Source organism: Bemisia tabaci, chromosome 4 (genome assembly GCF_918797505.1).
Source record: "Bemisia tabaci chromosome 4, PGI_BMITA_v3".
NCBI classification, from domain to species: Eukaryota; Metazoa; Arthropoda; class Insecta; order Hemiptera; family Aleyrodidae; genus Bemisia; species Bemisia tabaci.
In genome coordinates, this window is record NC_092796.1 from 39,747,212 (window position 1) to 39,765,116 (window position 17,905).

Consider the following 17,905-nt stretch of genomic DNA (forward strand, 5'->3'; position numbering starts at 1 on the left):
CATCTTTCAGAGAAGTCAATGGGTCTGGAAAATGCTCTGCTGAAAGAGGATCACCTTACTTGAGTGCTATTAGAAATGAGGTTAGCAGTTTAATGCTTAATAGGTATCATATTCTCCGAGAATGTTCTTAACATGCAAAAAGACTGCTAAACAACAGAGACGATGTCAAGTGATACTCTCCTGTTATCTCTGTGTACACTGACAGTTGATTGTTCCAGCACTTAATGGATTCTCTCATCCCTCATATTCAAGCAGGAGCATCCTCAGAAAAAAAATGATAGTGACAATAGCTTAATACAAAAACAAAAAAAGAGATGGACGAGAAACTACAGACATCATGGTGCAAAAATATGATGGATTGCAACACTTTCAATATTTCATAGAGAATATGTTTCCTAACTACACACGGAATGATGAGTGCTTAGACATACTTGCAAGTTTATGGTAACAAAGCCGAAACATTGCAGCATGGTTATCCTTTGAAAAATATAATGACAAGAAATCTGCAACGTCACAGATTAAGATACAATTTCTTTACATTCACCATCGATATGTAAATTGCCTCAGAAACAAATGAGAGGGAATCAGTGATTGGACGTTGACAATTTGACTTCGCACGCCATAGCTGCACGAGAAGTCATTATTTGGATTATAAATGATTATTTTTCCTAGAAAATTTCTGAACTAAAGATTGAAGCTTTTCTCATTATATGCTTCATCACCACTCTTGCAGGTATCTCTGCCCGCCTTCAAAAGGGCAAGATTCAAAGAACATGATAGGTACAGCTTGTGAGGGCATAGGCTGACCATTATTGAACAAGTTATCTACACAGTGCAACTGGAGGAATTTCAGATTAATTAAGGATTGTTTTTCTCATTATTCCTCTGTAAAATCTAGCAAAACTTGCGGCAGATAGGTAATTGCATTGTTGAAAGTAGAGATAAGTTTTAACTTGCTGCTACTTTTTTCTTAGTGCGCTTGCCTCATGACACTATGCAAGTGCTTGATCAAGTGCCTACATGATACTATATTCTGTTGTTATGTATGCACATCTTGATCCATCCTCATATGTGGCTGGAACGATGAACGACTTAATGACATCCAAGCTCTCAGGACTAGACTTGTTATCGCCCATCTCAGCGACAGCCTAAGGTGATATCATTGGATGACCCTCTTCTCTCAAATTTTGAGGGGACTTCTGCAACGCCCTAGTTATGCTCATGCTACCAAAATTCTCTTCATTTTTACCATATAAACTTCCGATGGCTCCTGAATTTCTGTCTGGGAGAGTAGGCAATATGACACTTTCTTGTTAAGGAAACGTAAGTACTTAAGTGTTTGTAATAAGCTGATAAACCAGCTCAGAAACTATTTAGTATGCTAAGGATGCAAAAAACTAGCTTAGCTAATGCACTCCAATGATAAGGAAGATCAATCTAGAGAAATTCAACAGAGCCCCTCTCAGCCTAGGACTACATTGTTGGTTAGAATTCTTCATCTTCGACTCAATTGTCTTGTCTCAAGTACAGAGTGCACCGATTAGGATGACTGTACTCGACTGATCTAGCTCTAGCAGGTTAGGTGCAGATTTCAGAGAATTGAGACGAATGTGCAGTTGACCAATCAATAACAGGATCAGGAGACAGTGCGGCAAGAAAAGCTCATACCTACGTTTATGATCCAAGTTGAGACACAGTCTTACAGACTGCAAGTTTACATTAGCTACGATGACTGAAGCCTATTTAATATTGAACAAAAATTCTGTGACGGGTATACTGGAGGGGACAATACTGAGTCTTGCTTACTTAGAATTCATGGTACACATGCCTTGGTCTGTAGCACGTAGCAGACGACCATAACTAACCCAAAAGTGCGGCTCTTGTATTAAGAATGTACTAACGTACAATCTGAGAGTCAATGCTGTTTCGAAATATATCAGGCTTCTAGAATCTACAATTCTTGGGGCTGAAAAAGAAATGGTCATGGCCAGCAACTACCTTAAGGGACCTAGTCCAAAACCAAGGATGAGTATTGAGCTAATTGATCCCGAACAGAAAAGGAAGGGGGTGGGGCCGATCGAAAATTTACGGACACCGGTAAATTTAGATGCTGAGGAATGTATTTCTATCGACTCACCCATGATTCTGGTCTCGATCACAGGAGAATATGAAGGCAGGGGCAGGGATTAGCTCCGGGAAACACCACAAGAACACTGTTATCACGAACAATTATTCACGGCTCACTGAAAATTTGCAAGAGCACTACTTCAGACATGATTCGAATAACCACTGATCATACTTTTAACGACCGGGATTTCATTAGAGCCTGATAGGGAGAGAAAATTGGCGAGGCGAGAGCGACTGAATTTTCACTAGTTCACGGACCACGGCACAGGCGGAGGGTCGCTTCACATCCCGAGAAAAATTTATTAAAGCAGTACACAGTTGCCAAACTGCGCACAAAATCTCTATTTGAGAATATGTGGTTTAGCGGCTGACGCGGTGAAGTTGAAGTCGAAAGGTCCCCAGTTCAATACTCGACATTAACACAAATTTTTTTTCTTCGTTATTTGTTCTAAAATTGTTTCTAGTTGATCAAATTTTGAAACAATACTCCTCATATCCTATTTAAACCTCCCCTTCCACCCCCACCCCCCTAAAAAACCCACCATCCGCGGTTGCGTGAAATGGGGGGGGGGAGGGGATACAAGGAATCCTTGTCAAATTTTAACGAAATTTTCAATATTTTCAGGATGGAAAAGTCCAAATTCTAACTAGGACCGCGGGGCGAGCTGACCATAAATTTTTGCTCAAAAATAAAATTACAGAAAGGCAAATTAAATTTGCCGGTAAACTTAGACCTCTCTGCACTCCTATAATACAGCATAATATGGAAATTACCTAGAGACATACATATGTGAGCACTTACCTACTTTGTATTTGAGCGCATTTACCTGAATTTTCAATGAGATTTGGGATTCAGATTCGAGAGCCTCATTCGACAATTAAGGAACCCCACAGCCAATAGCGCAGAACTATTAAACGCCTCAAAGAGGGAAATATGGGTAAAAAGAGGACACAGAATGTACATCCAGAATGTTTGAAAAATTCTGAATTTTAACTCTCAAATGAAAATCTTGAATATGCCAGCTGTTAGTGTTGCCTTCCAACGGGAAATGAACAGTCAGAGCATTAAAAAATTATCAGAGAGTTTCGCAGCTTTTCAACACTCTAATATTAATTTGACATCCTCTTTTTTCCATAGATCGTGAAGGGATCCAGTGTTTACCCACTCTTTTTTCTTCTGTCACTTAATCTTTTTTCTTTTTTGGGGGGAAAAGGGTTAATATTCCCACTTTTGAGGAAGCAATTTCACAAATTTTCGGGGATTACTCTCTTGAGCAGTTTTGAACACTTAGAAGTTCAAACCCACTTCTTTAATATATTCTTGAGTATCATGTCAGATAAACGATGCACTGAAAATTTGATAATTTCAGAAAACATAGGTGAAGACAAGACTTATGTCCTTTAAAGATTTCAATTTTTATTGTTCTTTTATATAAGCTGGTTTGAGCCAACAAATTGATGGATTTTTGTGTGACAAGTATTTTTCAACAGTTGACAATATCATGTCTAAGGATTTTATATTCAGATTCTCTAAACTTGAAAATTGTCTGTATAAGTTCTCATGATCCATTTTAAATAAAATAAAAAATTTAAGAAACATGAGAGTTTCATTCAATACTGCTCAAGTTTAATAACCTTCTTAGACCTGTCATTTATCAGTTCAATTAAATATCTTTTAATTTATTTATTTTTTTTAAGGTAGAGAAATTTCTGCTTGCTTCCTCTTATAACTCATCAATAAGGATAAAATAACTAAAGAATGAAAAGGCTTGAAAATTTACATGATATTATACTATATGTAATATGATATGAAAAAAAAAATTGTAAATATACACAATAAATAACAAAAAATCATTCTTCACGTACAATCGAGAATATTTACAATAGGACGAGTGAAAAATTTATTTACAATAGGTCAGCACATGAATATCATACTTAGGTACTGAACTGAAAAAAGACTTATCTCTGTAAAATGACAAATTTAAAATCTAAACATTATTATTAGATTCGGTAAAGGTAATTAAGAAACTTTTATTGCCTCGTCTGTAATTTTAAGCAATGATATTGAAGCGTTACTTGGTGTTTACAGGAAAAAAATTGTTATGATCAGTAAGAATAAAATATGTAATTGCAAAATAACAGACTGTTGCAGAATTGTCATCAGTTAAGCAAAGCCATCGAAGAGTTTAGAGAAATCCAAGAAATAGATCCTCTTGTTACAAGAAAGGTTCAAACTAAAACTTATGGGCTCCACTTTGAAAACAATCATCGGCATACAAGTTCAATCACACGTACTTTGATTTCCATACAAATGATTGATATCCTGTCTTGCAATTCGCAAAAAAAGATAAGATCAGACTAGATTCTTACTACATATTAATAAAGTATGTATAGTAAATCACAGAAAAATGCGAAAGAAAATTTTACCACGAGTCAACAAAAAAATTGATTCATCAGTCTTGATGAAACATAGGATAGAAAGAAGAAAGATAAATTGATTTCTAGAAAAATTTCTATAACGAGGAAAATTATAAATTTATAAATACCAAAGCTGTGATGAAAACAGGCTTTGGAGTCAAACTAGATAAACCATTATTTAACACATTCAATTTTGAGAACAATTAATTACATTCTTGAATTAATTTAAAATTGACAGTTCAAAAGTACTTCTTAAAAAACTTGCTTTACACCAAACAAATTTCACTTGCTTTAAATTTTACAAACTTCCATTCCAAAGTTAACCTCAGATGATGAAAAACGCAAAAAATAAAATATTACTTCAGCTAATTAATCAAAATTAAAAAAAAGAAGAAGTTAAGACTGCATGAGAAATGATTGGATGCCAAAAGATGTTTTTACCATTGCATTTCTAAGGAGATTGTCTTACAAACCTCATATTACATGGTTCAATGAAATTTCTGCTAATCTGAACAGGATTTCGAGAATTTGGTACAACAAAAATTACAATAATCCGTCTAAAAAATTTCATTCTCAGGAATTAATTGATGTTTTTAAAAGGATTCTGAAAAGAATACATTCTTAACGTAATACTTGTGTTAGCTACTGATCCCAAGCATCATGACTGATGTAAGACCTCATTAATTTTCAAACCAAAGGGCCAACTACTGTTTCTACCATTCTTTTTGAAAGCAGCACCTTTTCTAGCAGTAAAAATAACTCGTCTTTCAACCACCAATAAAATTAATGGCTGGGCAAGAAATGTACAAAGTTTAAATTTACTAACTGTAATCCACAATCCCGGCGTTCGTTCCTAGATTCATGGAAGGTCATTTTGGGACCAACTTCCATTTTTCTCTCCTGAGTGCAGGAAGCTTAGGTACTGGAATGATCTACCGGTGGATCTGCAGGAATGTCCTGATTCGTTGCGTTTTAAGTTTTCAGCAAGGGGACAGGCTTTGAAAACTTATTAGTTGTTATTTTTTGATGTGATAAAAATTTTGTAATGTATAAAGTATCAATTTGTTGCCTTGTTGTATTGTTTAATTGTCTTGTTGTACCTTGAGATGTTACCCCTTCAACGTGTAATAAATAAATAAAATTTTATTTTCAACTGGGTCTTACATACCTGATAATATTAAGGGAAAATATTCACAATTATTTTTAGAAATAAGTATACTGTCAAAAGAAATGTTTCAACATTCAAATTTTTATGCAGCATTCTTATGCAGAAATATATCGAAAATAGGGCACGGACTGAGATGCAGCATTTCCTATTTTCATTATTGATATGCCTTTTTCAATAATATTGGGAAGTTAAAGAGAGCCCACAACCTAAATTCATTTCACTTTTTTTATTACAAAGACTTTACCATCTAAGATGAGTTACATTGGAAGAATAATATGAATTGATCTGATACTTTGATTGGAGGGCTTGGGGTCTAATGAAAGTTACCTGCCTGGAGAGACAAAAACGACTGAGTAAAATGTTCTGAAGAACTGATTGCTTTTGAGATAAATTCCTATAAGTAGAAATGCTGGTGCATCTTCCAGTTATCTTACCTAGTTTTGTTACGGAAACTTAACATCTCAGAATACTAAATGCGAAGGTTGGAAGGATATTATTTTCATCATAAAATCCTGCCTAAGAAGGAATTGAAAATACCATATATTATAATTTTACTAACTGAACCTATGATGTAGTTTTTGATACAGTTAAAAATGTTTGGGAGGGGTATTGCAAACTCTAAAGCAATGGACCACCAAAGTTTTATAAGTGAGGTGAAGTTTCCATCCACTCGAAACCATGATTAGTTCTAAAAGCCAACAATGGTGTGCAAAATTGTAGGTTTCTCGGTGAAGCATGCACACAAATGAGCTTGCTTAAGCTCTGTCTTGCTAAGAAAAGTACAACTGGACAACTTTGAACACACAATAGATATCTAAGAGCGCACTTTAAAGAAAAACATGTACATCCTTGAAGAGTAGATAGATGCCTTTTCTGAAAAGTTCATTCAGATGAACCCTGTTTGCTTTATGACACCCATTGTTGCAATAATAAATTACATCTAAAAGCAGCATTTGAAATTACATACTTAAAATAAGTCCTGTACGTAAAACTCTGATGGAAATTCATTACAGATTAAAGACAAGGGTGGACATATATGACAAGAATAAAATCCAAAGCAGCCTGTTGATGCTACTTCCTGACCTTTATGGGCAAGCGAGATACTGATGCAGAACTTGGGTCAGTAGCAGGACAGCAAAATGTGACTTAGAGAGGATGAGTATGTCCCTGTTGTGCACTGGTTATACGATGAAACGTGCTTGATTAAGGATATGTTTGGTAACTTTGGATTGGATGAAACCCATACAACAGTAAGCGCTAGGGCACAGGAGAGTATGCATTAATAATTGGTTTCCTGTGGTGCAATTGTTAAAGCGCTGGCCCTCTGGACAGGTCTTGGTTTTGATTCTCGGCTAGGCGATCAGAGTTGGATGGTCTCAGACAACAGTTTCGTGGGGCTGGGTTTTGAAAGGAGATTGAGGGGAGAATGGAGCACTAATTGTTAGGCACAAGATTACCTCATTAAAGGTATTCAAAGTAAAATCAAATTGGAGTTGCTGATTACCAAGTTCACTCATGACTTTAAGGAGGGCCTCTTCCCCCATAGAATTTTGAAAACTGTTGATTTTAGAAATGAATTGGCTTAAACTGAACTGACTTTGAATCACCTTTAGATTCTATTCAGCAAGGGGCAGAAGGGGCTAAATCTTTTACTAGCATCTCTTTCGGCTTTATGAGCGCCTTCAATTACATTGCAATTAGAAAAGAAAATTTTCTGCACCCTATAAACTGGACCACGTCTCAATTTTCGGATCTTCCACACTAATTCTGCGATGCTGCCTTAGGACAAAATCATGTTACATCTTTACGAAGACACTTGCAGCACTTCAAGCTCTCCAAAGCAAATAGCTGCTTGTTTTTTACCATTACTGTAATTTTGAGGAAACCAACTTTGCACAACTCTAATAGCCAGGCTGGTGATAAACAATTTTACCAGCTAGGCATCCTGAAACTAATAGACAGCTAGTTGGAGAAAATTTGGTTGAAACAACAATATCGGTGTGAGGATTGTTGGTTGCTAATTCATGTAAAGTGACTGGAGGATTTTCAGGAACACATGTTGAGAGTTCGGCACAATCAGAGTTGAAGCTCAATAACCGTACGCCGTAACTGAATGGAGAACAAACAATTCTACCATCGGAGGAGAAACACAGCTCTTTGATAAAACCTTTGCCCACATTGCATTCTTCAATGTAATGTAACAGCCGAGGTTTGTTTTGATGCGTTTTATGGTTCTTTGGAACTTTGTAACTACTAAAAGATGAGCCAAGACGCTCACTTAGATTTGCTGCTTGTGGTTGCGAACTTAATATAACAACAGTGTGACCGTTACTATTACCTATTTGACTATTCCTAATTCTAGTTACGGGTTCCGAGCTGCTTCTACTGCTACTTCCATTGTCCGCATTTTCACTGACATTTGATGTTGATGAAGATGTTGACGCTTCTTGATTGTCGGAATTTTGGTTGTACCTGCAGAAAACACAAACATAACTATGAAGTTAACAGTAACATAAAAAATATAACCTGAGAAAAGCTGAATCCTTTCATTAACTTGTTTGCAATGATACAGTATTTACTATTACTGTACATGTTGCAAGTGGCAGATTCAGGGGCAATAGCCAAAAGAAACTTGTTACAATTAGCTCCCTTTCTTTTCTTGCTACACTTGGTCTCATTCAAAATAAACTAACTTACAAAAAACTTTTGGTTTAAAGACACAAAATCCAAACAATTTTTCAACTTTATAAATATCCAAAGTTGTGAGCAGAATCTACTAAAATTTTTCAACTCCCATAATTGACACTTCAAAAAATTTTTCATTTAAAAGTAACTTCACTTTCATTACTGTTAAAAAAAAAATGAACTGAACTACGGGGCAACATAATATTTACAGGGATAAAGAAGGTTGTTCTCTGTTCAAAACTTTAATTTTGGTTCCTCAACCCAACTTAGCACAAATTGGTACCCTGAAATATTTGCCTCCAAAAACTAAAAACGAATTTTAATATTCGAATATGACGCTTTGCAAGCCACATTCAAGGGTCAGTCATTCTCATCTGATCTCAATCTCATCTGAGATCAGCGAGTTCCGATGATTAAAAATTTCAAATTGTCCTGTGATTGAACGATACAATTTTTTTTCTTGCAAATTTTGTTGATTCGTCTATTCTTCCCTCTGATTGCTTCAAATACTCAATGGAAATTTGCATCACTTAGCTTTCACCAGTTCAAAAATCATATCTTGTTTAATTGAGAAAATTCACCATGAAGTTGCTTCTTCAAGGAGTATCTGAATTGCGGAGTTCAACTAAATGTGTAACACATACTAAGATACTTTAAATTGGTAATTTGTGTAAAAATTAGATATTACCTGTAGCGGAAAATTATGTAAGAAGAGTTACTTCGCTCACTAGGGTTATTATTAGCACTATCATCATCATTGTCATTATCATTTTCATTATCATCTGAATTGCTATCATTATTTGACCTAGTTTCACTGTTATTAGTATCTCTTTGCATTAAGTTGTCCAGGAGGGAGTTGACATTCAAATCCTGTAGACCTGAGAATGTACGAACAATATTCATTCTAGACGAATCGAACTGTGAATTGGCAGCATTGCGCCTTTCTCGCTCTCGATGGAATCTGATTGCAATCAATGCTTCCCAAACATCCGCTGAACTGACTGTGGCCTCTGCATTCCTTCGCGGACTTTCTTGTTCTGCAACCAAATAATTAATAATTTTATATGACTCATAAATGAATACAGCTTGTTCTCTCTGTCTTTCTTCATTAAAAAATTATAGATTGTGTACAGCAAAATCGGAGCTTTGTGTAACGTTTCATGATTCTAGAACTGAAATCCTGAAAATTTCAGTGTCAAGTATTTGAACATGGAATTTAAAAGCAAAATGGAGATTCCAGTGATAAAGGTACACTTTTCTCTTATTTTAAGTGAGATTATGACTTGTAATTATTAGTATTATAGATAATTATAGTAGATAGTTTCCAGATGAGGAATGAGGTAAAATGGTTTGAAATTATTAATTTCAAATATATTTCAAAAATTTGTGAAAGGACCGTGCACGGAATATCCAAAAATTTGTCATTCGCTAAATTTTAATATTGTTTGACATGATGTTCCTTACGGCTTCCTGAGCACGATAAACTTTTAAAATCAAACTTTCTAGGAACTGATCTCAAGAAAGGCGGGGCTGAAAAGTGAATTTTTCAGTGGTATCACACACAATATTCCAACTTGAGGAGAGCTTTTGTTGATTGCAGACCGGGAAAATAGAACAGACAAAGATAATTTAATTCCTCTGAATGATGAAGACGTGCAGGGCAGCGTCCACTCACATATAGCACCAGTCCCACATTTCTATCAGAAAACACAAGTAAAGAATCCAATAAATTAACTGTTTGGCCCTGTTTCTCGTAACACTGGCACATGAAAAGTTTGACTTTGAAAACATATTGTGCTTAGGAGGTCATAAGGAACATCATATCAAAAAAAATCTAAATTTAGCAAAAGCGGAATTCCTTGGTATTTCTTGTCTAGTCAGGAATAAAATTTACTAAATGGACGGCTCGACAAGGTTTAATTTTAAGCAATAAGCTTAATATCAGTAAGTTTGGCTCCACGAATAATTTTCTGCGTGAAATTGTGAAGAGAAAACATGTATTAAAAATCTTAAAATTGTACTTCGTCCATTAATGGAATTAAATACATTTTAACACCTCCATTCTGACAAAATAACTTACCAGTTGTTTGCGCTTGTCGACCTCTGCCACTAGAGTCTCTCACATTAGAGCCATCAATCACATTTTGGAAAAGAGCCTGAAGTGCACTGACTGAAGAGGGCACAGCTCTGTCGCCGTCCTGTGATGGTTCGTTACCATTGGTCCTGTGAACACTCGCACATATAAGTAAGCAGAATATGATAATCCTCCTTCAAAACCAAAAACGAGGAAAGACTAAAATACACCAGGATAAATTTTGACTGATTCCCAAGGACTTACTTCAGCGCACTCTAGCAGCCTGACACATAACTCCAAACTCACAGGCTGCTACAAAAGTTGTTCGGTTTCTGTTGGGCATCCCCTTGTAAATATCTCTCCTTTTTTTTAGGAACTGAGTAACCAATTCATTTGAATCTACTCAGAACGTTGTGAAAAAATCCATTCTGATTGTGAAAATTTGCATCGAAACAAGTTTCATACCTGCAAGGTCCTGAAGTATTCTCAGAATCGACTCGAGTTTTAAAAGTAAATTCTACTTAGATACAAACATCCGGACAATCAATAACTCATCAGTGCCATGCAATGACAGCCTCACTTGCCTACTTAACATTAACCAAGGTTCTTCAACCGAACGAAATTAAAGTACAACTCACTCCACTTCTGATGGTTCAAAGTCTGTGCTACAATCCTCAAGTTCCAGCGCCTCAGTATCAGACACTGGATCATCTTGGATATCATGAATACACGTCCACTCGGATTTTTCATGATTACTGATGTTCCTACTGAGAACACACCATCCTTGTGGGTGTACCTGTAATTACAACACTAGCAATTAAAGTAGATATAAAAAAAGTGTTACAAAAGTACCTAAACTCAGTGGATTTGCCATAGACAACTCACCAGCCAGAGCAGTACGGCGGCGCAATTATTGAAATTATGTCGGTATGACAAGATTAGACACAGCCAAATAAGCCAATACATTAGATCGCATTTTAAAGTCTAATATCAGGCTGCTTGAAACTTTCAATAAATGGGCTGTAGGTGCCCTGTGGACACATCAAAACATCAGACCGCACTTCTAGATTTTGGCAGATTCAACCAGGCGCAATTGCCAAGTAGAATACATAAACATTTGCGAACTCACGCAAGAATTTGATGATTTTCAATAACGTTTTCTACCATGTAGTACAGTTAAAATAATTGGAGATTCATTAGTCTCTCAGTCTCGGCTACTGATTCAGATAGACATATTTATATTTGATGTATTATTGCATGGAGAAAGGCTGACAAAAGAGAAAACAAGATACTTTTGCCTATCATCGCAAACGTTCCTGTGGCATAATTTAACTTTTAGGGGAAAGAAAATAGGAACACAATGTTTCGTCAAACGAGGAGACAGCAAAAGTGCTCCAGATTTTCTTGAAATTTAAAAATATCAAAATTTTATGGTTGCAATATTGCTCTCCTTATCTTTTAATATAAGGTTACTTACTTGTAATGAAGACACAACTTCTGCATCATCATTTTCTGGAAAATCTGCTATAAATTCGACACGGTTTTTCTTGCGTCTTCGGGAAAATAGCTGAGTGAAGTTAGCAGCAACTGGTATGGTAGTTAGACTTAGTTGCATTAAACGGTACATATTAGGCTGTGGAAAGAATTAAAAGTATAAATACATTTTTTGAAGGATCCTTACTTAATTAAAATAAATTATGTTAGAAATTACTGTTGAATCAGCTACACTCATAATGCATACGAAAATGAATGGTATGCAGATAGAAGGTCTACAGAAATAATGTCCACAAGCAGAAAGTCTACATTTTTTGGTCGATGTTTACAATGTCTACAACTGAAAAGTTCACTACGACAATGTCTACAAATAATAATGTCTTCTGAAAAAGTCCATACTCAGAGTTCACTTCTGAATGGAATAGGTAGAGTGAACTCACATCAGTTACTTCTTTAGTTAGTTGTATCTATGGAGAAGAATCATCATGTGTTCATCACAACAGTGATGACTGGTTCTGGATACCATTAATACATGTGAGAACTAATTTGTAAAGGAGTCTTTTGTACTTTCACATGAAGAGGAGGATATTGATTCTTACTTTGAAGCCTGATAAATCTTGTTCCAAAGTGTTCAGATCCAAATCATGGATGACAATCAGATATCCACCAGTTGTGCAAATGATCATTTTACTTCCATCAGGTGTTAAACGTGTTCTCATAAGTCCATTCGTATGAAACACTCGATTATATATGAACCCACATTCAGTGTAACTAGAACAAGAAAGGAGAAGCCATGCATAACATCTTAAATTTGAGGGAGCTAAATCAAAATAGTACCATTTCCGAGGGTATCTTAGCAGACATACTCTAGACTGTATGTTTAAGAGCTTTCAATGCTTCAATGGCCTTCAACTGCTAAGATAAAAAAAAAGAAAAGAAATAATCAGGAAAAACTATAAAAACAGTGGTTCAACTTTATCCCAAAATTTTTGGAGACATTTGACATAAGATGATAATTTTTAGGAGTCATAAAAAATGTGTGATACTGAAACATGTTTAGAGGCCTTGTTCGGCCAGCTTCACTATTATACAGACATATTTCATCATAGTCCCCAGTGGGGTTAGGAAACTGACAGGGTCTTAGATGCCTATGATAGATACCAAACCGTTTGAAAACATTCAAACAGGAATTTTTTTATAAATTGTGCATTTTTTGTTTTCACTTTGTGTTTGCATCACCAGGATAAGATATTGACTTTTTGCACACTGTGAGCGTAATGGACAAAAATAATACTACCTTGCTGAGAATTTCACAAGAAAAGAAAAAACTTTGCAATTGCATTATTTATGAAATGTCACCATCTACAGGTAAAGCTACATTAATTCACCCGGGCAAAATTTTCAGTGCAGCGATTCTGTCCAATTTGGTTGAAAAATTGGATTCAGGGACTCCGACAAAAAACTCTCTCTGGTATCCTCAAGAATTGTAAACGGTTTGGTTAATTTTTGTACCAATCAAGGGCAAAAATTTGCATCATAATCTGGCATTTAGTGGCCTAGACGTATCAAAGCGGAATTTTCAATAGCTTTCGGTAGAATTTCATTTTTGTACTGCAATTTTTGAACAACCATAACTTCCGTTTGGTTTGAAATTATTGGGTGTTTTCTTTTGTCTAAAAATGTTGGAGAAAAACTCCAGTATGCTCCAGTACCAAAAACTCAATTTTGAGTTTTTGAGGAATGTCACAAATGATGGTGAAGGAATAGTGAACAAACCTGTTAATATCCCATGTGTAAATGGCACCATCAAATCCAGAAGTGACTAAGAGGCCATCTTTTTGAGAGAACTCTATATTTTTGACCCAGTTGGAATGACCTTGCAGAGTACGCAATCTGTTCCGAAGATTCCGTGTATCCCATAATGCTACTGTTTTATCATCACTACAAGTGGCAAAAATTCTGGAGTCTAAAAATCTGCAATATAAAAGGAGTAAATTAGGAACTGTCTCATTTGTTTGGGTAAAATTTATGTTTATTGTTCTGGACCCACATATTTCCCGTTTAAAACTTATCTGAGAGTTGCAGACACGCTAGTATTGTGCCAAGCAAATTAGCAGTTCATGAGTCTAGCTTTAATTATGCCTGATCCAGCCTATACAAGCTTTTAAGCGGGTATTATTAATTAATTGTGTACATTGGTTACTATATTGCGGGTTCTTTTCATAAGTTTTAGTATCAGCGAAAGGATCCCCAACTGCATACATCCAAAAGAGAATTCTACTATCCTTCCGCCAGATCGTTAGGGTTGGGAGGTTTTTCAATAACGTGATACTGCCAAAAAGTTTATTATCCTTTGGGATAATGGTTTAAGAAAACGAATACATGAACATGAAAGGGGAAAAAAATTACCGAACACAGTTGACGCAATCATCATGAGCATTGGCACCAGAAATTATCATTTTCCTAGTAAGAGGATCAAACATAAGAAAACTCTTCTTCTCACATGCAGCAACTAGTAGAGAACTGAAAAATAAATGCATGCAATGATTGAGTATTATAAACAAGATCAAGGTAAAAGAGCTTAATAAAACCAACAAGACACTAGAATCTAAAAATTTAGAACAGTTGCTTTTTCACAGGAGCAGTTTCATGACCGGCTCTAATTTCTTTTCGTAAAGAGCAATGTGCAAAAAATACTGCGAGAAAAACATAATCCGATTCTTGGATTTTTCTCCTTGACGATCGGTCTTATCTGGAATTCCCATCTTATCATGTGTCACAGCCACAGGAGCAGAGCGGTGGGGCACTGAAGTGGTTCGAGATAACAAGCATATGGTGCTGTCTATGTCAGCATGTTTTTGATAACCAATAACTTATGATGTCTGTCTCAAATCATGATTAGCAGAGACAACCCTTCTTTGTCCTAGTTCCCTTTTGCCCCCTCATTTTGACTGTAGCGATTGACTGTAAATCATTAAATGATCATTTATAATGACACATATTTCATAAGATCATGACTGCATAAGTAGACAATGGGCCTGTTATAAACTTTTGCTAGGGCAATAATAAGAGTTGTTTCTATCTGTAAACGTCTCAAAAATCACGATGAGCGCATTTGCAAAGTTTGGTATGCACTCTTAACTTTACAATGTGGGTAATAATTTGCGTTTCTTTTAGCTTCCCGCTACAAAAACGATACTACAGCACAGGTGAGCATTTCGTTAGAGGTGTTATTCTATCCAACCCTTATGCACTAGGATACTATACAATATTCAACATGGCCGACACCAATCCGCCGAAACACAGGTGCCTGGACGAGATTCTAACCATTTGTTACAACCCAGCGTGTTTACATTCACAATTTCATCGTGTTGATAAAGATCCACTTTGGTTGACCTTTCGCTCCTGATGGCAATTTGCATGTGGAAGTGTTGGCTATTTTGGGTATTGCTGTTGCGAAAGGGTTGAAGGGAACGACTTCTCTAACAAAATGTTCACCTGTGCCATAGTGTCGTTTTTGAAGCTGGAAGCTCAAAAAACGCAAAATTCTTGCGCAGAGTGTGAAGTTAGAAGTGCATTTCAAACTTTTCCAATACCCTCATCATGATTTTTGAGAAATTTACTGATAAAGACAACTCTTATTTTTGCTCCAGCAAAAGTTTGCAACAGGCCCATTGGACAATGAAGCTTCCAATCGTACATCAGCAGCGTAGCAAAGCATTTGATGCAAACAGAAATTGCTCAAATTTTTAAAAAACCAGTGATGCGAGGCAACATCCTACCACTATAAATATAATCGAGTAAATTGCAAGAAATGTAATACAACTGTCACTGTCAAAAATGGCGGAGACCTGTAGAAAAAATCTGGTGAATCAAGCTTTAATTGGTGCTGACTAAACAGCTGTAGCTATCACGATAGATATAGCAGAGAATACAAACATGCGCTTACCCGTCTGGAGAGAATTCTAGATTGAAAATTGCCCCAGGCTGAGGAATGTCAGGATTTCCATCATGGCTCCAAGAATTCACTGGCATTAGTGAAGAGTACAGGCCTTTCATCAAACGATTTGTTGATCCCAATGCAGGTCTTTGTCCCCACTCCCTATTCCTGACCCACACATCGTGATATGGCAGGCGAGACTTCCAACCTCCGTTTCTCATGTTCTTAGCAGTTCCGATACGCAATTGTAAAATTTCAAAACATCAAAAATTAAGGCATCTGAAAAGAGAAGAAAAGGGGGATAAAATTATGTCGTTATGGACTGTGCACATTTGGTAAAATTTTAATACCTAAACAATGCTGGCTGTTCTGTTAGCCTGAGAAGACAGCTTGGAGGAGAACTATAAACACTGAAGAAAAATAAATGAACGGCTGGTTAGTGATTATCCAATTATTTTACTCCGTATATTACTGTCTAAGAGATAAAATTTTAATTTTCAATATTTTAACAAAAGCTAGGACATAGGTGTGTGCCTCCCCGAATCTAAGATTTAAAATTAATTCATGCCATGGAAGGTTCAGGCCACAGCTGGACAATATGTGGTACCACGGATGATTAAGGAAACTCTACTGATTGAATTAAAATGATGGCGAGTTAAAAAAGAGTACATCTTATTTTGCTTCTTCTGATGGACATTATGGAGTTTGGTCACTGCTTCAGGTGAGTTTTGTCGGCCCCTCCTATCCTCTTTAAATCATTTTCAATTCTTCATGTGTGTAGGTGTGTCAGAGACACTTAGTGAAAATGAGTGTTCCGATTGGAAGACTTCTATGCCTCAGTGTTTCACTGCCACGTTCATCTATGACTAATGTTGGATTTCAGTGAGCAAGCTCGAGTAATAAGAAGAAAAATTGCAACATAAGCAACAAACAACCCTTGTGAAAGCCTAGTTCGTCAATAAGATTCCACAGAAACATTAGGTTTGCAATGGTGAGCAGAACAAGAATGTACGGTAAACCTTCGGAGTGGAAGAGGATGTTCTCTTCAGGACACTTTCCAGCAGGAGCTGGTAGAAAATGAAAAGAAAGCAGTAACGTTGTGTAATGCTTTAATGTAGTTTGCTCCTCCATGGTGCTTTGTTATTAAAGGTATTTGAGAATGCAAATCACAATACGGCATGTTCGTCTGACTTCAGACACTGACATTCGATACGGCAGCTACGCTCAGTGAAAAGAGAGTTGCACTCTGCAGTTAATTTCTACGACCAAATACTTAGCTTGTATTAAAGTAAGGTTCAAGTTCAAGGTACAGACATGTGTATTAAAAAGAGCTTTTGAACATTATCAGAGAAGGAGAAAGTCACAGCAGGAACACGAAAACCTTTGGATTGAAAGTGACTTTTAGGGCAGGGGACATACTGAAATAGTAAACAGGAATTTGTTGCTAACGTACCATAAACAAGGCTTGGTTTGAGGAAAATTGATAAGTAAAAACTTGAAAGACTAAAACTAAAGCAGAAGAATAAACTTTTAAAGTGAGGTTACAAAAGGCAGTCAAGAGTCGTGCAGTGATAAGTGAATACCACTAAGCAGACGTGATCTGATCTCAGGAATAAACCTATTTTGAAGAATCTGGGACTGCAGAAAAAGAACTTACCATCAACAATGACACTTTATCGAAAATACAAAACACAATTGATTAAAGTGTGGTTGAAAAATGCGACGAAAATAGGAGAGTTGAGTCTCACAACACAACAGTGTCACGAAGCTAACCTATCACCAAGGCGGATAAAGAATGGTGGTCGCATTTCGTACCCTCTGGACGTCACACGGTATCGGGTACATCGGGTACATGGGCTGGCCGAGGCCGGGGGGGCCGACTCAACCTCGGATTGCACGGCATAACCCGTACCCTCCTGACGTCACAACGCTTCAAGATGGCAGCCAAAATCGAAATGCGACCACCATTCTTTATCCGCCTTGACCTATCACCTATATC

The 17,905-nt window shown here is 36.4% G+C and overlaps 2 protein-coding genes across 4 annotated transcripts in view; both read right to left on the bottom strand.

Annotated features, from left to right (window-relative positions):
* Positions 1–2,275, bottom strand: part of Unc-115a (actin binding LIM protein Uncoordinated 115a) — a 150,086-nt gene extending 147,811 nt beyond the window's left edge. The window contains exon 1 of one of the 2 annotated variants that reach the window (XM_072299835.1): positions 2,138–2,275. In XM_072299835.1, coding sequence (XP_072155936.1) covers positions 2,138–2,141 — 4 coding nt within the window. In that variant the 5' untranslated portion in view covers positions 2,142–2,275. The remainder of the gene's footprint in view (positions 1–2,137) is intronic. The other variant, XM_072299834.1, reaches the window with a different exon arrangement.
* Positions 2,137–17,685, bottom strand: LOC109031539 (DDB1- and CUL4-associated factor 10 homolog). Of its 2 annotated transcripts, none has more exons than XM_019043104.2 (10): positions 17,564–17,685; positions 15,916–16,185; positions 14,376–14,489; positions 13,743–13,940; positions 12,566–12,737; positions 11,950–12,105; positions 11,111–11,268; positions 10,479–10,621; positions 9,087–9,435; positions 2,137–8,185 (listed from the first exon to the last, which is right to left on the bottom strand). In XM_019043104.2, exons 2-10 carry the CDS (start codon positions 16,125–16,127, stop codon positions 7,615–7,617), a joined length of 2,073 nt encoding a protein of 690 aa, XP_018898649.1. In that variant the 5' UTR covers positions 16,128–16,185; positions 17,564–17,685; the 3' UTR covers positions 2,137–7,614. The 2 variants fall into 2 exon arrangements, with proteins under 2 accessions (XP_018898649.1, XP_072155937.1); XM_072299836.1 differs by lacking the exon at positions 17,564–17,685 and adding an exon at positions 17,360–17,477 and having other exon boundaries at positions 4,210–8,185.
* Between the last annotated feature and the right edge of the window lie 220 nt (positions 17,686–17,905).